The 22002-nt window shown below is 39.0% G+C and overlaps 1 protein-coding gene across 1 annotated transcript in view; it reads left to right on the top strand.

The window, feature by feature from the left end:
- The first annotated feature begins 112 nt into the window (after positions 1–112).
- The window catches only part of DMGDH (dimethylglycine dehydrogenase), a 49726-nt gene continuing 27836 nt past the window's right edge, over positions 113–22002 (top strand). The window contains exons 1-7 of the mRNA XM_076363326.1: positions 113–396; positions 2174–2339; positions 9349–9447; positions 10727–10891; positions 11335–11539; positions 18216–18464; positions 19671–19869. Of these exons, the coding sequence (XP_076219441.1) occupies positions 275–396; positions 2174–2339; positions 9349–9447; positions 10727–10891; positions 11335–11539; positions 18216–18464; positions 19671–19869 (1205 nt within the window). The 5' untranslated portion in view covers positions 113–274. The remainder of the gene's footprint in view (positions 397–2173; positions 2340–9348; positions 9448–10726; positions 10892–11334; positions 11540–18215; positions 18465–19670; positions 19870–22002) is intronic.

Genomic DNA, 22002 nt, shown 5'->3' on the forward strand with positions numbered 1-22002 from the left:
GCGGGCGACAGCCCCGGCCGGGCCGGCCCCTGACCCCGCGAGGCGCCCTGGCACGGCCCGGGGCTGCCCCGCGCCCTCCCGCCGCCGCCCCCGCCTGGCTCGAGGTCGGGAGGCGCCCGGTTGCTGCCCCGGGCTGCCCCCTCAGCCAAGGGGCGGGCCGGCGCCCTCATCCGTGAGGGTTGGGCTCGGCGGGGGCAACGACGGGACGACACGCCGTCGGGAGAGGCGCGGAGCCAGCGCTCTCCGTCCCTGCTGCCGGTGGGCTGTGTGCGGGATGAGCGCGGTGCTGCGAGGAGCCCTGCGGTGGCTGCGGCTCCCGCCTCGCGGCGGCCGGCCCGACCCCCTCGCCGCGGCTGCCCTGCGGCCCCTCGGCGGCGGTGCAGGCGCGCAGGGGCGGTGAGTGCGGGCCGGGCCGGGCCGGCCTGTGCCGGGCGGGCGGAGGCGGTGGGGAGGCGCGGGCACAGGAGTCGTTAGCGGTCGCGGCTGTCAGCGCGCGGACTCCGCGCCGCCTCAAGGCGCGGCCCCCGAGGGTAAAGCTGCCTCCTGGAGGGGGCTGTGAGGGGAAGGTGGTCAGGGGAATGGGCTCCTTCTGCCGGCCTGCAGTGCTCCACCAGCTGCCGGTCGGGGTCACCGGGCCGCGAAGGCCTCTCCCTGTGGGCAGGAGGTGCATCTTCCCCCTGTGCCTCGCATTTCTGCGTCAAACACCAAGAGCCAGCCCGGGGTGAGTCGCTGACGTGGTATAGAGAGTTCCCTCCTGTTTTCTCTGGGCCGTATCGATGAGTGAAAAATGACCTGTTTTCACTTGCATGTAGTTCACAGGGAAGGTATCCCCTGGATTCTTACCCAGCTTCTGGGTTTGAAAGAAAAGGTTTGAAAAGAGCTGAAAAGTCAGGTGAGGAAGTCTCAAATTCATGGCATAAAAGAAGCATGAGAAAAGCCTCCATGCTTGACCTTGATTACCATGTGCCTCAAAATTCGGTGGAGGAGCTGGCATAAGTGTCTCACGTCTGGCGGTTAAAAAGCTTGCTGTTACCTTGCAAAAATTAATATGTAATCTCAAAAAAGAGTATGTGCAAGTGTGTGGTGCACCAACTACAGAAAACCTGTGGTGTCCAGTGCTCCCATTTATTTTACTTTTCATTCTTTACCATGTAGTGAATCAGCATGGTGCATATTCCTCCTGCGTTTGCGTTTAAAATGTCATATTATTTTATAAGATCTCCATTCATAATACATACAACTAATAGCTTTGAGTTCTGAGGGGAGGATGGGTGGAAGACTAGTTACACATTAGAAAGCCTTTTGCCAGAGAAGTTGCAAAAGCAAATGTGCAAGGAGGGGGGAGATAAAATTGAGTATTGATTAACTGTCCTGAAGGGAGAGATATGGTGCTCTCACAGTAGTCTGTACTGCTACCGTACTAAGAGGTCCTACCTCGTCTCACATCCAAAAAAAATGGCTTTTTAAAATTAGAATAAATTTCCTGATCTGGCTTGCTGCTTGGCTGTCTGTGGATGGGGCAGTAGAGAGGAGGATCAGATGAGATGGAGGAGAATGGGGCTGCCTATCGCAGCAGTTCTGGTTTGTGCTGGCTTAAAGTGCTTGTGAAGATGCAGCATGGTGTAGTAGCAGGTGGGAGCCATTGTCAAAAACCTGTTTCTATAATGTTTTGACTTCAGCAAAGTAGAAGGTGTCAAAATAGACAAAACATGAAAATAAACATTAAGTTTCATTGTTCATGAACACAAACACTGAGGTAGTCTTCTGACATTGGCTTTAGAAATTTATTAAGGAGCTCTACCAAGTAGACATTTTTTAAAGACTTTTTGTGTTACATATACTATAGCAGTTTTGAAAAGTCAGGTTTTGACATTCATTTTGGGGGTACAGTTTCTCATTGAAAAATAGGGTCTACATATAAGGGTATATTGGACAAATAACAAATATTTAAAGTTGTGGGTGGAAGCAAACTTGCTTTGCTTTTTGTATTACTACTGTTTATATATATGACCCTTTAAGAGCATTTACTGTGAAAGAAGATAAGAGTGAACAGGTTAGGTCACTTAGACTCCCAAGCAGGCACCAAGTTATATTGTGATTAGAGCTGTAAACAAAAGAGATGGACAAAAGTGCAATTGTCTTTTTGTAACTGTCAGTAACTTTTTTTCCTCAGGAAAGAAATCCAGTCTCCTTCCTTGGGGAAAGATAGAGCAGATACAGTGATCATCGGAGGTGGTTGCGTTGGTGTAAGTCTAGCCTATCACTTGGCTAAGGCTGGCTTGAAGGATGTTGTTTTGCTGGAAAAATCTGAGCTCACTGCAGGATCTACTTGGCATGCAGTAAGAAATGTTTTGTTAATCTCTCAGATTAACAGCGGTTTGTGTATCTAATGGTGGTGGAGGTTTCATTACCTTTATATTCCCTGGCTTTCCAGAGATTAACTATCTTGGTTGTTTTATAGACGCAAACTTTAGCACTGAGTTCTTTATGGATTTGCTGTATGAGTTTTGAAAAGTTGGTTCAGCTATCCATAGTACACTTTTCTCATTTGTAAAAATTGGGACAAATACTGTATTTTGAAATTACTGGAAGGTAACTGTTAGTATTATTATACATTTTTGGCAGTTAACTGGATTTAGACTTTAAACTTTAGTTTAACTTAGACTTTTTTAATTTAAGGTTTTATTTCGAAGGTAATCAAATTTATACTGCAGACTTCATCATTGGAAGTGGTGTCATGCATAAACCAGAAATGTGAAATTTGGCATTATTGTTTGTGTAATTATTTTTTATATATGTGCCATCCTGAAAAAGAAGTAATCAAGAAGCAGCATCAGTGTCCAGTTCTCAGAGAATATTACCGTCCCAGAAACTGATTCTTATTAGAGACAAGAGCTTTCTTTCCTGCCACTGCTGACATTACACAAAATCTTGGAGGAGCAAAGCTAACAACTGCACACTGTGGGTTTTTTTTAAGGCTTAATGTTTTTCTGTACTCTAAGGAGAAGAATTAAAAAGACATAGATGTAATAATCACAGGGTGGGGACACCTGCTATAATAATGCTAATCACATGGACATACTGGTGCACAACATATATGTATGTAATTACATATTTTCTATGTCAATATCTGGAGTAGGTAGTGTAATGAAATGAAATAAAGCTTTCCACAATAATAGATGCTTTTTACATTCATTTCCAGCTACGCTCAGCTGAAATTGGGATAATGTTATCCCTGTGTGTAGCAATACAAAAGAGTAAAAAACCAACAGTTTGCTGTCTCTAGAACTAGTCTATTAATACAATAGAGCATTTATGCGATACTTGTAACTATAGTATCTGAGTGCCTTTCAGGAACAAATTAAGGAGGATGACTCAGATGGATTATATTTGATTTGTATTCTCATACTTCTCCCAGGGGAGGAAGTCTGAAGTTTGAAATACTTCATCTTAGTGCAGATGTTTTCTGTGTATGGGGCCTTATGGGAGAACAATAGTAAAAAATTAAATTTAAAAAAATCACCACCTGAAATGTATAAATAGGTTTATACTTCATTTTACTTGCTTTTCAACAAAAAAAGCGAAAGAAAACACACTGTATGGACTTAGGAGAAACAAAATTCAGTAATTACATCTCTTTTAGAAAGAATGATACCACAGGTGATGCAGTTCAGTGAACAGAACAACACCATGTAGTGTCAGATCATGCATCTTGTGTATTGAATCTTAACTATGAAATGCTCAAAGAAATACTGTGACTTAAGTATGTGAGTGAGGCACAGACTGAATTCTATTTACCCAATGCATGTGAAGAACAGTAAGTGCATAAAATATAATAAAAATCCCCTCATTGAATAAGAAACGAAAATCATGAATGGAGGGTTGTTACTAAGTGTTTCCTTTGTTCTTGTTGTTATACTCACTCAGTCTATCTTATTGCTTATAACTATATAAAAACAACCTCTCTTTCAATACTTTTGCCCCCACTTCTTAGTGAATGTGGCGATGGAGCACTGAGTGAGGAACTCTGTTTCAAAAGTAGGGAGAGACCTGGAGCGCAGCAGAGAAAATGCCTGCACTGGGCTATTGAGAGGGCTGCTTTGTGGCACCTGCTGCAACAGAATTTGATGTGATTAACACAGCAAGACACCTAGTTATGGGACAGATTAAAAACGGGTAACTTAGGTAAACTACATGCATACTGTCTCTTTTCATTGAACTCAGTGTTAGAGTGCTGTGTCTGAAGATGAAAAAGTTGATGTTTCAGATGATGAGAAAGATCAAAACTCTGACTGTGAGTTGTTATACTATGTACTGTGCATTTATCAGTGGTTTCCTCGCAGTGATATAATACTAGATACAGATGAAAATTACACATATAGTTAGCACGTGAAATGGCACATAGTATATTGCCTGCAGCTCCAAATGTTGAAAGTCTGGTTCAGATGTTTCTGTACTATACCACATTTTCCCTCTTTCACAGTCCAGTAGGTCCTGCCAGAGCTCAGGATCATGTTTCATATAGGTCATATTCCTGCTAGCGTTGCTGCCAAAATTTTCTTCCACTTCTCAGGTCTGAGATAAATTTGGCTGATTTTCATTTTATTTAAATTAAAACAGCACAGAAAGTGTGCACAGCTTTATATTATCAGTAATAGAGATAAAGATAAAAATAGGTAAATAACAGAGCAAGTGCTGCTCATTTTTATACCTATCTAACCATGACAAAGTAGTCATTATATGTGTGTAAATTAGGTCAGGACTTAGGCTTTAAGAACTCTTGAAGTTGTACTATTCTGTAGGTCAGATAATTTGCAATCTCACTGAAGCCCTAGGGACTGAACAAGGGATGTATAACTCACTCAGCAAATAAATTTTTTGTGCTGGTACTTTTTTAAAAGGTGTTTTCTAAGAAAATGTTTAACGTATCATCCTGTTACGTGATACTTTTTCTTGCAACATGCAATTGATTTTGCTGCTGATAGTTAATAAAGCACAGCACAAGACAAATAAAAACTTTGTATGACTTGGTCAAACTTGCAAGAAGAGAGAGTATAGGTGATAACAGTGTTAATGCCATTTTCCTCCAGAATGCGAATTTAATAAATGGAGTTAGTATAAAATCTGAAACAGATTGGAATAGAACAAAACTGATAAGTGAACATTTCAACAAAGAAAAATTTCAACTATAAAAATGCCTTAAAATCACTGTGTCAATTCTTATAGCAAAGTGGCCATTCTTAAAATTATTTTCCCAGATTATGTTCACCTACAATAACAAAATTTCTGTTTTACAAAAATAGAGCAAAACCTAGAGCAAATCTCCTTCAAATACAAGAACAGTCCACCCTGAAACACGTATTGGGAGGCCACCTGGGCCAGACAGGGATTTCGTGACTGAGTTCTGGAGCAAAACTGTGGTATACAACAGATGGAAGCAGGAAGAGGCTGTGAAGGGGTAATTTAGAAAAATTGCCTGGGCATGTGAAGGGGACGTTAGGAAAGCCAAAGCTCAACTAGAGTTAAGAATTGTAAGGAACTTTAAAGGCAACAAGAATAGCTTCTACTGCTGCATTAGTAGTAGAAGGCTGAACAAGGAAAATGCGGGACCGCTGCTGAATGAGATGGGTAATTTAGTCACAGTGTACACTGATAAGGCTGAAGTACTCAATGCCTTCTTTGCCTGAGTTTTCACTGACAAGGTTTCTCAGGCCTCTGAGCAGGGTTCAAGGAGAAGAGGAACTACCAGAAGTGGATGAGGGTCAAGACAAGGATTACTGGGAGAACTTGACTCATGCAAATATATTGGACCAGATGGGCTAGATGCAAGAATGATGCTATGGCATTGCAAGGCTGGGGATGTATAACCTTTGAAAGTCTGTGGAGATTGGGGAAGGTGCCCAACATTTGGAGAAGGGCATTTGTATGCATCTTTAAAAAAAAGCCAAAGGGACGAGCAAGAGAGCTAAAGGCCAGCTAGCCATACTTTGGTTCTTGGGAAAATCATGGAGCAAGTCTCAGATCATATTTATGGGCCCATAAAGGAGATAAAAGGTGATGTGGAACAGTCAGCATAGATTTGCCAAGCGTATATCATGTCTGACCAAACCTGATTGCCTTCTATGATAAAATGACGGAATCTGTAGATAAGGGGAGAGCAGTTGATGTCACTTACCTGGATTTTAGCAGGACTTTAGACACTGTTTCCCATAATATTCATATATTCAACTGAAGATGTTATGTTCTGTATGGCTGGACAACTACATAGCTAAAAGACTGTTTGGATGGTTGGGCTCAGAGGATAGTGATTAGTCGGTCATACTCTACCCAAAGGCCAGAAACAAGTAGAGTGTCGCAGGGGTCTGTCCTGGGACCCATCCTGTTTAATAACATTATCAATGATCTCGAGTAGGTGACAAAGTACATGCTCGTCAAGTTTGCAGTTGGCACCAAATCGTGGAGACCAGTCAATGCACTCAAGGGCACGGCTGCATGCTGAGTGACCTAGACAGGCTGGAGGGATGAAAGGACAGGAACTTTATTAAATTTAACAAGGACAAATGCAAAGTCCTGTACTTGGCCAGGGAAGTAGTGCAGTCTCTGTCCTTGGAGATTTTCAAGACCAGGCTGGGGAGAATCTTGGGCAACCTGGTCTGATCTCATAGCTGACCCTGCTTTGAGTATGAGGTTGGATAGAGACCTCCTGAGGTCCCATTCAATCTGTTTATTTTATTATCATTATTTTATGATTCTATGATCTTAATTTTTATATAGTCCAGTCAGGTTATAGTTGTCTCCCAAGTGCACTCCTGAAATCAGAAACATCCGTTATCTGAAGCAAAAAGGCATCAAATATGTTTAAAATTCTTATTCACTTAAAAATGTCAGAGAGAAGTTTTTATTTAATTCCTGCAATTAAATGCTCTTGAATGTGTATGGGTTTATAGCTAACTTGCAAGTGATTTGTGGTTCATTTGGTTCAAAATGACTTTACTAACAGTGACCACTAAAATGGAATTTCCCTACATCTGGAAAATATATTACTACATTTGGAAAAACAAAAAAAGACCAGAAAATGTTTACATAAATAAAAGAAGACAGTAAAAATAATGAGATGACACAATTTGCAGGTACAAGTAAATTAATTACTCATAGGTTACTGTAAATGGCTAAAGAAATGTAAACATTTCAATGCCTAATTTATTTCTTTATTCTGTATACATAGAAAAAAGGCCCTTAGGAATTACTTTTTAAGAAACAAGCAAGTTTTAATTACAAATTCTGCAGGGAAACAGCCCTGGGTTTTAGTCTGAGGTAATTAAAATAAATGTGTTCACAACAACTTAAAAGCACATGTATCAAATGAGATTGAAAATGCATTTAGTCAAATACCTAGTCTCCAACAGTGTCCAGTATGATGGTGATCTGATATTATAATAAGAAAAGGACAAGTAATATTTTTCCAGACTGTTAATTTAGCCCAGGGGCTTCCTGAATTCAGTGTGCCTGCTTTGTGCTTAATGTGGCCCGTAGCAGATGTTTCTTCCTCCTACAGATCTGCGTGACCACTTTTTAAACTCAGATTGTTGAGGTAATGAACAATACCAAACATACTTAGGGAACTAGAGCCAAATTTATGAATAGAATACAGGCATAACTGAAAAATGTAATACCGGTAGATGATTAATTTTGCACATTTTTCCATTGGTTTATTTCGGCATTTCACTCATGTGGTACACTATGATATCATATATAAATGTTAAGATGACAGAAAGATAAAATCCTCACAAACAAAGGTAGGAAAAGCTTTTAACACTGTGGCTAGCATAAAGACATATATTCAGTAATGCCAGACACTTGTCATACTCTTGCTCTGAAGATACTGAGTACCTGTCATCTCAGGCAGTGACTATGATTTATGTTTTTTGAGGGACATGGTGTCTGAGTGTAAGCCATTTGCTAAGAGCAATTTGAAGCTAATTGTTTCTAAAGAAAAAGATTGGGTCTTAAATGTGAAGCTGCACCAAGAAAGATGGGTCAGAAGAGGCCATGGTTTCAAAAAATGAGGATGTGTGGTCTAATTCATGCAATATATGTTGATGTTTATTATCGAGAAGTGTAACGTTTAATAGGTTCTTAGCATAATTAAATTAGTTTGAATTAAAATATGTCTTTAAAGACCACTAAATCTTGCTTTTGTTATTCATATGTATACAGTTATTCCACTAGCTTTAAAAGTTAAAGCCTTAAAATATGTAGCACAGAACAGAGTTAGCGAGCTAAAATCAAGAATAGTTAATGTAAGTGCATACTAGGAAACTTAAAAGGAAACTATTAAAACTCTACTATACGTGTTACTTTTCACCTTTAGATTGCCTGCTGTTTTTTTCTCAGAATGGCAGTGAACTCAAAAGGTGGACTCTGGTGCCTAGGTCCCTTAATTGAAGCAACCTTCATCTATGAATAAGCTCTATTTTAGTGAGCAAAATATGCACTCTAGATATAAAAAGTATTTAAATCAATGTAGTTACTTAGCTTTAAAACCTAAGGTAATTTTGTATTTCTATTGTCTCACTTGGAAGAAGGGTTTTAGTGAGATGTCAAATTCAGGCGATACAAAGACATATACTTAACTTCAGTAACACTTGAACTCTGCTTTTTTTAAGTGCTAAATGTCTGCAGTTACGAATGTCGTTAGATTGATGCAGCTGTCTCTTGTAGGCAGATGAACAGTTTCCTTAAATATAGAAGAGGCTGTAGTAATTTCTTGATTTTACCTTTGCATGAACCCAAAAGGGCCTGACAGCTTTCTAAAGTCAGACCTAGTAAAATGATGTGCAAAATAAGTAATTTCTTAAGCTACTTCTGAAATGCAGCAATTGCTTTTCAACTGCCACATGAGACAACTGTTGAGAATAGAAGAATATTGACTTCCACCACCCTGCTGTTCACACCCCAGGAAAGTAATAACTTTTGTTAAGTTATCTGGTCTTTGTGAAGGTTTGGTTTCTCTCCCATCTCCATTTGCAAGAGGGAAAAGATCTGAAACTGACAACTGAATAATTTAAGGAAGAAAGGAAACCATAGGAGAGAACAACTGCAACAGTATCATGGGTTGACAAATTTGATGAGAAAAGACAGGTGGAAAAACACATGTGCAGAGAACAAGAATGCCATAAATAGGGAGAGGATTTTATTTTTATTTTTGTAGCAGTTGGCTCTATCCATGTGTTGCTTTTCTTTACAGTATTTTGACAGTTTCTTTTTGAATGACAGTTGGAAGGAGGGAAAGAAAACACTGCATTTCTAATCATACCTCTATGTTGTTGTTCCTATTTCTTATTTGAGGCTGGTTTAACTACTTACTTTCATCCTGGAATAAACCTGAAGAAAATCCATTCTTACAGCATCAAACTCTATGAAAAGCTGGAAAAAGAGACTGGACAGGTAATCTCCTTAACCTTTTAATTATTAACTCAGATCAATGTTAACGTTATGAATAGTCTTACAAAAAAGTTTGGAGTTGCCAAATTGTTTATGTGTGTGTTCATAACTATCATAAAGCTCCCATTTATATTAAAATATATTCTCCTGCCTGCATATAGTCTGGTGTTTAGTCACTAAATATTTTAGATAGTTTGCCAGATCCCTCTAAAGTTTAAGAAAATGGTTTTCATCAAACATCTCAGAAGCTCAGCAGACTCAGAGTCTGCAACTTCAGCTTGGTATAGGAGTTAAAATAGCATCAAGGATCTGGAATGAACGGATTGATTATGATACATTCCTGCTTTAAACATGTCCACTTAAAAATTCATGTGATATGGTGCTGTCTGTACTTGAGAAGATTGCTGCAATTCTTCCCATCCCTTTCAGAGATGTGTTTTTGTTTAGTGACTTAAGGAATGGGTATGCAGAGAAACACAGGGGTCGTCTTTTTTATCTGGCATCATTCAGCCATATAGATTTCATTTACTAAACTCATGCTTGCTTCAGACAGCAGCAGAAATTTCATGATCCTCACTGTACTAGTCTACAAACTTGATAATTGGAATAAAATGCTTTTTTCTTCATTCTACTGCTCAGCTAGATAAGATACTACAGCAGATTATCATTGTGAGTTCTACTAAAAGACTTATTCAACCATATTAATTTCCTGAGAGGTAACACAGAAAAGGTGAAGTAAATAGTGTGTACCAGAAAGTGAGCATTCAGTGTCCAGCTATACAAGGATTTCTACTTTATTAAAAAGACAAAAAAAGGTGGGTGGTTATTCATTGTGTCAATAAAGGTGCTTAGTCAGTTAAATTTATTCTGCAGCATCTCAACAGAAAATTATGTAGGTGATAGACTTTAATATAAGCTATTACATATTTATTTTTGAGATGTATCTGATTCTATTTTTGAAAGTGTATGAGTGCATAAATTCAAATATTTATCAAATCAATAAAAATAATAGTATTGTGACACTCAATAAGAACTTTTTACAATTGTTCTGAAGATAGTACGTATTAACCTGGGAAGTTAATTTGATAACTTTTTTTTAAATTTTATTTTCTCTAGGAGTTTACATCTAAGTCCTGTTCCTTCAAGGGCACCTAACTTATTTGAGTCTCTTTTCAGTGATGTTAGTGGCAAAATTCCTGTAGGCTTCCCATAGCATAGGAACATGCATTTATGGAGATAAGTAAACGTTCTTTCAGTAATTAACTTTTGCTCTTTGTTTTAGGCTGTGGGGTTTCATCAGCCTGGCAGCATCAGAATTGCTTCAACCCCCACTAGGGTGGATGAATTCAAATACCAAATGACTCGTGCTGGTTGGCACCCAACAGAGCAGTACCTAATCACGCCTGAGAAAGTACAAGAGCTATTTCCCTTGCTGAATATGGATATGGTAAAGAACCTAATTTTATGAAAAATAACTTCCATTGCAGTTAAATATTGGTTTATCAGATATGTAGACATAAGGTCTGTTTATACAAATTGTACAATAAATTCTTGGTTTTCAGTGAAAAAAAAACCATTATAAACTAAAATCAGACTCACATGCATTTTAGTGCATACTGTATGTCAGTATGCATACTATTAATTATAGATAATATTATAATATTAAAGCATTGCAGCCTTTGATTGCATGGGGGAACTGAGCAATTTTATTTCCTTAAACCATTGTTAAGTTGGCTAGCTGAAGGCCTGATATTATATGTTTTGAAAATTTGTTTTGATTTGACTCCTTAAGGGTTACTGCATTCAAGAAGTAAAGTGTTTTTTTAAAAAATTAGTTAATTTTGATAAATTTTAATTTCTTTCATTTTGTGGGATTTTACCTCCACTTAGGTTTTAGCTGGCCTGTATAACCCTGGAGATGGTCATATTGATCCCTATTCTCTCACTATGGCCTTGGCTGCAGGAGCCAGAAAATATGGTGCCCAATTAAATTACCCCGTGCAAGTGACTAATTTGAACTCCCGATCAGATGGGACATGGGAGGTTGAAACTCCACTTGGAATAATTCGAGCAAAGACAATCGTGAATACTGCAGGTAACATAAGCATTTGTATACCCTTCAGATTTACAAACCAGCTGACACAGAGCATCTGTACTGAATTGTGTGCATTACAGGAATAAGTTAATATATGTGTTTGACTATTCATTTGATTTGTGGTAAAATGTACTTTGTGCATATTGCTTTACAGTATTGTGAAAATTTAGCTCTTATGTTAATTGTCCTTGACTAGGCATTAATAATATTTCTTTCTGGTTTGTCTCCAGCAGTTACTAGTCAGACTGTCTTGTTAGATTTTAGTAGCAGAAGAGACCTTCACTGGTCTACAGTAAGTTGTGTAGAAGAGACAGGCTGCTGTCTATGCATATTGTCCTCTAAAATCTTATGAGAGCTACTTAGGAAGGGAAAAGGGATGTACAAATGAAGTAGAAATGTCTTCACTGTTTTTTCAAAGAGACTGAGGATTTGCAGCAAGTAAGATAACCTTGCTTATTTCAGTATTATCTCTCTAAGATTTAACTCTATCCACATATCCTTGAACCAGAAGATTTTTGTTGCCCTTTGAGTAGTATTTTAAACATGCACTTGGCTTAACAATAGATTTTTTTATATAATAAAAATTTCCTAACTCAAAGGAGCTTTTATTTACATATGCAATTTTTATTCTTCATTGTGTTAAAGAAGCCAAACTGATGTTTCTGCTTCAAAGACCTTTTGGGCAAGAGTCCTTTGGATTTGTATTTATTTTCCTAAACAAGTTGATAGGTCTAAAACCCTGTATTCAATCTAAACTTCACTTATTTTTATGCTGCTTTATACAAATTACAGAAAAATATATTATTGGTGAAACTGTTGGCACGTCCTATGTGAAGCATGCCTTCTACTTTCTAGTGGAATATTTTCTGTTTTCAATTGTTTGAAAACATGCTGAATATTTACCATTTGGATGAAATTTTTGCAGACTCTCTCTGTCTCAAACGGAATCGTATCTGCATTTTTAGGGCATGAGTCTTTCATACATCCCATCTCAGTGAATAATCAGACTTCAGTAGGAAGCTGTGATGGCTCAAGAGGACTTTCTCTTCTTGCTCAGATGGGACAAGTGAACTGAGAGCAAGGATATAATTCCTTTTTACATGTGTGCAGTGGAAAAGAAAAAAGCATCTATTTTTAGTGCAAAGCAGATAAAATGAAGAAGTTGAGTGAGACAGGGACTCTTCTTATTGGTGGGTAGAATAACCATGGCTGACAACTGGAATTATGAGTGAGTTGTACTGAAAGTGGAACAGGCTGGGAGAGTGAAATGCTTGCGAAAGGTTCCTGGAGGTGGTTGGGAGTGGCAGCAAGTAGAACACTTAAGTGCTAGAGGACTTCCTGAATAAGGAAGCTCAAACCGGGAGGGACTGTGGGGATGGCAATAGTGAGGATGACACCACAGAGAGGGACAGCAAAAAGAGATCTGACGTGTTTCATTAAGGGAACTGGAGCTGGAGCTTTTTGGACAAAAAGATTAGGAAGGATACTTGAGGACTTGTTGTGTGTGAAACTGAGACTGGAAAATTGAGGCTGCCTGAGTTGTCTGGGCATGAAAGACTGGCGGAGTAGCAAGGGAGACGTAGATGGGAGTAGATAGGAAGGAAGAGAAGGCAGGTGGGACGGGATATGACAAATGAGGGAGACTGACTTGCACACAGAGACAAAACAGCTGAAGAAGGTTGTAAGGACTGGAGTAAGAAGATTAGAGTATGAGACTGAGCAGAAAAGAAGAGCCGGTATGGGACAAGCAGGGATGGGGAAGAGGGAAGACTGGGATAGAGAGAAATTTGGAGGGAATGGAATAAAAGGGCTGAACTCTGTGAGGATGAGCTTTACTGAGTGACCTTTCTTTCAGTGTCTGGGATGTAGACAGCCCCATGTTAGATCATTCCAGGCTTTCAGTAAAGAAACTGGGAAACCCATTGAGAAGTGTGCTTTCTCATCCTGTGCTTCCCATACATAGGTGATCACTTGCTGTTGGTATAAGCCTAGCTAAAACAGCAGGGATCTGAAAAAGTTCACCTTGAGGTTCTCAAGATGCTCATGAACTGTCATGGTGTCCATACAGTGCCACATAATGACATTTTGGAGAGAAAGAGGACTGGAAGAGTTCATAAGCTTTTTAGAAAGCAAGGAACCACAGAAACGGGGAAACCAAATTAAAAGAATTTTATTTAGACTGCAAAGTCAAGCACTTAGAAGATAAGAGGTGTCAATATTTGATTGCCTTTGGACTGTCAGTTCCTGGCTTTCAGGCATGAATTATGGGACAGGATTCAGTATAAAAATCACAAACTCTCTTACTAATAGGATCCTTATGTCATTTGTTACACAGTATGGATATATTGGTCTGAGAATGATCCAAGATTATGGAATGGAAAGGCAGCTTTTTTGGCAATCAGACTTCTTATTTAGGCCACAAACTTCTAGGCACTCGTTATTCCTAACCATTGGCTCTGCATCATATAGGTGAAGTATCACAGATGTAGTAATTTCCTTATATTTTTGTAGTGTAGTTATCTTTCTTTGGCTTATGTATCAAGTTGACATTAGGCAGAGTTTTCTGGTAAATGCTTTTCAAAGTTTATTTGCAAAAATTAGAATGCACCCTTGTGAAATTTTCATAGTCTTTTTTTTTTAATTAGTAAGTTATTAAACCAACAATATATTTAGTTAATTCTCTTGTGTAGTTAACTCTTCAGCCAAAATGAACATTTGAGGCACATATTGCTTAACATTCTGGCTAAGGATGTGAAATCAATACTGTGTAACACATATCTCTTATAAATGTTCTCTCAGCTAACGTTCATTCTTCTTCTCAGCCTTGCCTCATTCCATTACGGATCATGACTGGTATAATTCAGAGCTCATACTTTAGGCTTGCTCTCTACATTCTCTCTCCCCTCTCATCCCCCAACTGACATCTGCTGTGGAACTGGAACAAACTAGTTTCAACCAATCTTTAGCTGTTCCTTATGTGAGATTTCCATTTTGGAAGAAAGCAGATGCCTAATAAATAATCCCTGACATGACCTAACGGGTATTGAGCCTGCTGAAGTGATTTGCAGCCTATTTATAATGGAATATTTGATTAAAGTCTGGAAAAATAGTGAATTTAGTTTATATATACACTGTGTGTGTGTGTATATAAGCACACATTTGCAGACATGTACACACTGTGTATACAACCATTTATACATACGTAGTGATGGAAGATTTTCTCTTTTTTAAAAACAAGAGATAGTCAGATTACATAGTTCAACAGATATGCTAAGTACTACCACCACTGAATATTTCAGCATCAGATGTTTGCAGTCTCTACAATGTAATCTTTACAAATGTCCTAGAGATGTAATTTATGCCTTCGTTTATCTCTACTACATGTGATAGGACTTGACATCTGCTTCCAATTGGAATTTTGTTTCAGAGAACGTATTCTTCCTTTTGCCATTTTTGTGTTTGTAATAGCTTTTGCACATGGTTCAAAAACTTTAAACAAAGAAACTGTAATATTTTTCATTTAGTAAATGTCAGCTGTTGTTATTCTAAGCAATTAAATAAGCACTTATAAGTGATTTTTTTTAGAAGTACAATATTTAAAATTTGATTTTGGGCAAACCTAAACTATTTGCTTTTAATTCAAAAGCAATTTAAAATCAGCTGTGTTTGTAATGTACTTCTGCAAACTTAATGGCTAAGAAATTTAATATTATTTTGAAAGAAAGAAAGTTAAGTTTGAGACCTAAAATTAAGTCTACCATTTTTATTTTCTTTGAGGAGCTTGAATATGCTTGCTCTTTATATTTTCCCACTCATTCTGTTTTAATGAGTAAGCAAAATAGTGAATTTATTAGAAGTACATTCCCAGAGCATTATTTCTTTTCCAAATATCTCTTTAAGCCCACGCAATTTTGGCAGGAAAACAGTGCATGATACTAGAGATGGAATTTTCTGCTACTTCACCTTTCTTTCTCCTTTATGGATCATTAGGTGACCTTACCTTAAAATAGTTTTCTTTGTAGGTGACATTGAAATGCCCAAATCAAAAGAAGTTCCCTAAAGATTGTTAGCCTCTACTTAAATCCACATTTGTATTTGTCATGTGTAATGGAGGAAACCCTTGCAGATGTGCTAGAAATTCAAATTTGTTAGAATATTTTTGGTTGTTTTTTTTGTATCAGGGAGCATAAATCGGGTTTCAGTAGCCTTAAAGGATGTTTTGAATCACTGTATGACTATGGCATGATCTTCCCTGAGCTAATTTAACTGACTTAACAAGTGTTCCATCAGTGAGTCTCCTCCAAGTGGTGAGGATGCCATTAAGAAGCAAAACTCTTATGTGTGATAAATGCAGAACAACAGATACTGGTTGTTAGTATTTAGTGGGCAGGGGCTTTTAACTGAACAGATCTCTCCATCATAATCCTGGATTTCCTGCTCCCTTGCTTTACCTGGCTGTCAGCGGTTGTCAAGTGAATCACCACAGAAAATGTTTTCCTCAGAAACTTTGCATTTTTAAAAACTGTGGGTGTTAGACCCTGAGGCTAGTTTGTAACAGCCCTCCTGGTGTGGGGGAATGGCACAAGGCCAGCACAGCTCAACTCAACTTCCCTAATGGCCCTGGCTTTGGGCCATGCCAGAGATGAGAGGATGTATTCCCAAGTTAATATCAGCAAGCAGTGCGGGTGGGCTGCTCCCCACGAGACAGGGAGCCAAGCATGGTAACAAGGCTAGCAGGGCAGGGGCTGAGCCAGCAAGGGCTCCATCCTACAGGGCACAAGGGAGGGAGCAGGGCAGGCTCAGGACCAGCAGCTGGGGTCAGCCCACAGTCCAGATTTCCAGGCAAGTTTGTAGGGATGAGGCACAGGCAGATCCGTAGTGATGAAGCCAGACTGAAGCCAAGCCTGGAAGTTGATCCACAGGTCAGGAACAGGTCTGGTGATGGTAACCAGAGTCAGATACTGCCCAGTGACCAACAGGCAGGACCACAGAGATGAGACTGGGCTAAGGTCAAGCTGGGAAGCAGTCCACGGATCAGGGTCTGGATCAATGAGGTCCATGGCCAGGCACTGGCATGGTTGTGACAGAGCTGTAAACAGACACACCTACAATCAGTCCAGCTCAGACAGGTTCTGCAGGTCCTGAGCTGACCTGAAATGGGGCTCCTGGGCCCACGGGCAGGGGTGTGGGTGGAAGTCCCAGGTGAGGCTACTCAGGATCATTAATGACTGTTAGTGCCCTCAGGGCCCTGAGAGCTAAATTTTGACCAGATCTTGGAAAGCATGGAATTGAAGAGAGAGGTAGGAGCACCTGGGTAAGACAAGTAAGCAGCAAAAGGGAAGAAAAGTTGTATGTTAAGCTAGGCATCATGAGTGTATTCCTACGAGAAGGGGCACCTGTGTTAGGTAGCAAATCTTGCTGGAGGTAGTTTTTCCTAAACAGTTTGGAGTCAGCTGGTTACACAGGAACCAGGCTGACCTGCCTTCTTTACCTGGGTGCCATATAGCACAGAGCCTTTTATTTGGAAGGCTCTGCTACCTTTTCCTCCCCTTCCATTTTGCCTTCCCCCAACCCTCACTCCTAGAGTTCCCTGTAACTCCTGCTTCATTGGATTTTTCCCCCTTCATTCCCACTTCTGAGACCTCCACTCCTTGAGCCAAAGAGTCCGGAGAATGGGGCTGAAGGATATTCCAAGCTTCTTAGAGCAGCTGCCATCCCAGTCAATTGTATCTGTCAGATTCCCGGGTCTATATGTTCCAACCTCACAGCAGATGTGAGCCATGATGCAGAACCCAAACTAGTAAGTTTGACAGTTAAGTGACTTCCACTCCTTGACTTTGACACAGGTACCTCACTAAGTGAATGTGTTTTCTCAGCTGGAAACAGCTAGTCTGGAGGGACCTTAGCAGAGAAGAATTAGGTCTTCTTTAACTTATGCCTAGTAGTGTACATGAAGGGCTTGTATAGGCTTCAGGGGCACGGAAATTGTTGCTTGCTTTTTCTGGTCACAGTCTGTATCAGAACTTTTAATTGGACAACTGTGGAAGAGCACACTGACTACTTACCAATATGGACATCATAATGTATTGATTGCTACATGAGAGATGTAATTAATATGAGTCACGTGATGCATGTGAAAGAGGAGAGAAACTTAAATTCTTGAGGTTAACTGGCTGAAAGTGCTGCCTTGCTCTATTGGGGTGTTAGGACTTGACTACTGTCTTGGGAAAACATACTAGCTCATTTGGTTGATAGTAAGAAGCTAGGTTAACACCTATGGTTTGAGCTAATTTATTCTGATTTTTAAGTGTGTCTGACTTTGCTATGACTGCATTGCAGACCTGCTTTACTGAAATAAACCATGGGGTTTGTGGGACTGTTAATTAAACTCTCTTCTGAACTTTTAGAAGCCTAATTTATATTTTTCCAATTATATTTTTTTAATATCCGTATACTAGAATAATATACGGTAGTATAATTAGAAACAAGGACATGGAATCATAGAGGGAAAACTATGCTGGATAATATGAAAAATAATTTGAAAATTAAAAGTATGGAAAAAATTTCTTTGTCACATTTCATAAAGCGCAGTGCTTCCTGCAAAGGTTTTACTGTTATTTTCTATTAATTGAAATTAGTCTTTGAATACGTCTATTTTGTTTTTTGTCTTGTCTAGGCTTCTGGGCCCGTGAAATAGGTAAGATGATTGGCCTGCAGCACCCTCTCATACCTGTTCATCATCAGTATGTTGTGACATCAACTATCCCTGAAGTGAAAGCCCTGAAAACAGAATTGCCTGTGATTCGTGACTTAGAAGGATCATATTATCTAAGGCAAGAAAGGGATGGTCTTTTATTTGGTCCATACGAAAGCGAGGAGAAGATGAAGCTGCAAGACTCATGGGTAACAAATGGAGTCCCACCAGGTAATTAAGAACATTAAATCTTTAAACTTGATAAGCACTAGCACACGTTTTAATGTGTATAAATCCCAGCCAGTCATGCTGCCTTATGTGATGGAAAATAGAAAATACTTGCAATGTGTGATTGTAATGCAGAAACTTTTTTTCAAAGAATAGAACTCTAATGATAAGAGAGAATAGAAATAAAAATGTAACATAAAAAAAGCCCATGTGAAATAGGCACAAAATATACATCTACAACATAGTCTTACCCTACTCTCTGAACAGGTGCCTGTCTGTTGTGATTAGATGCAGTCACCAAATCTGTGTTATGTAGCCTTTTGCAGCTGAATAGGGATTTTTCTAAGCCACAGTTCTCTCCAGCACATTGACAGGGGCTTTGGATTTTTGCTGTTCCCACAGAGATAATGTGGTTGTCAAATAGGAACACAGGTATAGCAGAGGAATGTCTTAGACAAAATTCTGTGCTCAGATATAAGTGGAAGAGAGCTGTAGATACGTGTAGAATTTTTGTACAAAAAGTCCCAGCAATGTCACACTGCTGCTTATTAAAAAAAAAAAAAATTACTGTGTTATATGTAGGCTCCAGCTTTCCATTCACTTCTAGACAGAAAGTTATATTAAGTCAATAGTGTTGCTGTTTTAAAAAAACCACGTGTTTCCTAAGGAAGAGCAATCAGCATTGTTGGGCTTTGGATTGCACTGTCACAGCTTCCTGAACTTACTGTCTCCAGTAGTGTCAAGTCCCTCTACAGAGTGATGTTCAATAATGCTTAGACCTCAGACTGAAGGCTGAAATGTATCCAGGAATTCACTAAACACCATGGAAATCATAAGCTGACACAGGCAATATCTTTCTTCCCCTCCCCAAATTGTTGGCATATTGAGAACAATAAGTGGGTCTTACTAACATAGAAGGAAGTTTCTGTGTTTCTCTACTTCCTTTCTACTTCATTGTTGAATCTGCGTGACCTTAGGGTTAAACAAATACGTATAAAGGACAGTGTAACTGCAATGACAATAAACTTGATCCCGCTGGTAACTAGGGATTTATGCACACCATTTTTCTCATGTAGGATGGCAAAAGCTTGAACATACTCACTGATGAATTCCATATAACTTTTATATATGTAGATTGCATAACTGTATGTAAAATGTAAGTATTTTCAGTTTAATTCTGTATATAATAACAGTCAAATATTTGTGCAGGTTTTGGAAAAGAACTTTTTGAGTCTGATTTAGACAGAATAATGGAGCATATTGAGGCTGCTATGGAAATGGTCCCAGTTCTGAAAAATGCAGACATCATAAACACAATTGCGGGTCCTATCACCTATTCTCCAGACATTCTTCCTATGGTGGGACCACATCAGGGTGTTAGAAATTACTGGGTAGCTATTGGTTTCGGGTGAGTAAATTCTTCATGACAACTTTTGTCTGCCATATTGTTAAAATGGCAGTCAGCTCAAGCTTTGCAAATTTTTATGGGTTTGGGGGTTGTTTTGCATATATTTTACGTAAAATGTAATTGGAAATAGTCTTAATTACCACTACCTACATAATACAAGTTCTCTCTTTTACTACTTCTTCATAACTCTTACTATTGTTTTCAATTTGTTTCCTCCTTTTATTCTGGAGGCCAGTATCTGTGACGCTTTATGAAACTGCAAGAAATGGGTAGTCCTTGGTCCTGTCTGTGCAGCAAGTTAAAGTCATAAAAGTGCTGGGCTTTACAATACACTGTCCAGTTTATTTTATGTATTGCTTTGAATTACATTGTGTTAACAATTGTTTGGCGTATGCAGAAACTGGTGTCACTGAAGTTGTGGCAAGAATGATTGGTACAGGGAGAACTTCTAATATGAGGTATTAACTTTCGGGTGAAGAGTGGAAGGCATACTAAGTGGAAGGCACTGCCAGCATACTGGATGACTGACCACTCTAGGGGTATGAACACAGTAATGGTTCTGACTGTTGAAGGTTGAGCTGAGAAATGATGTTGCTGGATGTTGGAGGAAAGCAAATGAGGGCAGTGTGACAACAGGAAAGGGCATTCTACTGGTGTAATTTATTCTCTCCTGCCCACTATGATATTTTCTTTGAATGTGACTTACATCTTACATACTCTGGCCCCACTGAAGTCAGTGGTAAAACTCTTACTGACTTCTTTTTAATTGTCTTAGTTTGACCATTGATTCAACATGAATAGAATGAACTGAATACAATTCCAGACACATGTTATTGAACATGTTCTGTTTACATTGTTTTTCCAATTGCCTAACTTGCTGTTCAAAATCCAGCTCAGCTTTTTCCAGTTTTCTTTCAGTCCAAACCAAACAAACCTTCAGATCATAAGATAAGGCAGTACCACTAACGTGCTTTCCGAGGCCCTCAAAATAAAAAGGTTTGGTAATTTTGCAATGATTCATTGGGAAAGGTATTCACCTTTGCTGCTTGGATTTAAAAAAAAAAAATTGTTATCTTTTAGTAACATTGGCAGAACGTACAGTTACAAAAGTGGTTTGCCTAGTCCTTGTTCACCAAAAACACTGTTCAAGTTTGTTACTGTGCTGCCAGACTTTGGAGCCTGTTTTTCTTCATTGGTGTCAATGGGAGCAGAATCAAAGTTCCATATAGGAATAACTGAAGACCAGTGTTATATGTTTAAGTTTCTTTAAACAACTTACTTCAGGAATTTAATTAATCTCTAAATGTTTAGACACAGGTCACAATTTTGTTGCTGTCATTGGATTGCTTTGTCTGCTTTTCAGGGACTTCTGACTCTGTTCTACGCTTCTGGGTCACTGCAGTGTTTCTACTGGTGTTGTAATTTTTTGTGTGCATTAGCAAATCCTTATCTCATAGTCAACTAGCAGGGACATTGTGACAGAGGATTTAGTACTGTTAGTTTAGAGGATTTTTATTACCTAATATTAGCAGCTTGCTAGGCGTTTTAATGTGCAAAGAAGTTAGTAAGTATAGTTAGCAGAGCTTGTAGCACTGCTTATTATTGCTCAACACTTCCCATTTAAGACTGTTTTCAGTTACTTATAGCTTCGAAAATGTTAACAAGAGTAGGCTAGAATTTTATTCAGAAAAATTTAAGTCAAAGCAGTGTAACCATTCCAAAGAACGAGATTTTTGGAAGGTATGTTGTTTTGCTGTGTTAGGGTTTTTGGGGTGAAGTCTTTCTTTTGAAAAGCTCTAATTTCCCCATTTTCTGAGAATGAACTTCACATTTGGTAGAAGTGACCTTTCTCCTAAAGATAGGCCTTTCTGCCATTCTTCACAAAATCTATCCATGAGGCGCATTCACAATCCTTTATAAATGTTACAGCTCATAAACACTTGACAAAGACTCACTAAATCTTGCACTAAGGTTCCCTCATTCTATCTACAGTAGTATTCCACAGGCAGAGACTTAACAGAAGTTTTCCTGCAGAAATGGGATAGAAAAATGGCTAAACCTGGGACAAAGACACTAGAAAAGGGACCACGGTGTGCAAGGACTCAGCTTTCCTAGGAAAAAGGAGTGGAATGA

The sequence above is a fragment of the Aptenodytes patagonicus genome, chromosome Z, assembly GCF_965638725.1.
Source record: "Aptenodytes patagonicus chromosome Z, bAptPat1.pri.cur, whole genome shotgun sequence".
NCBI classification, from domain to species: Eukaryota; Metazoa; Chordata; class Aves; order Sphenisciformes; family Spheniscidae; genus Aptenodytes; species Aptenodytes patagonicus.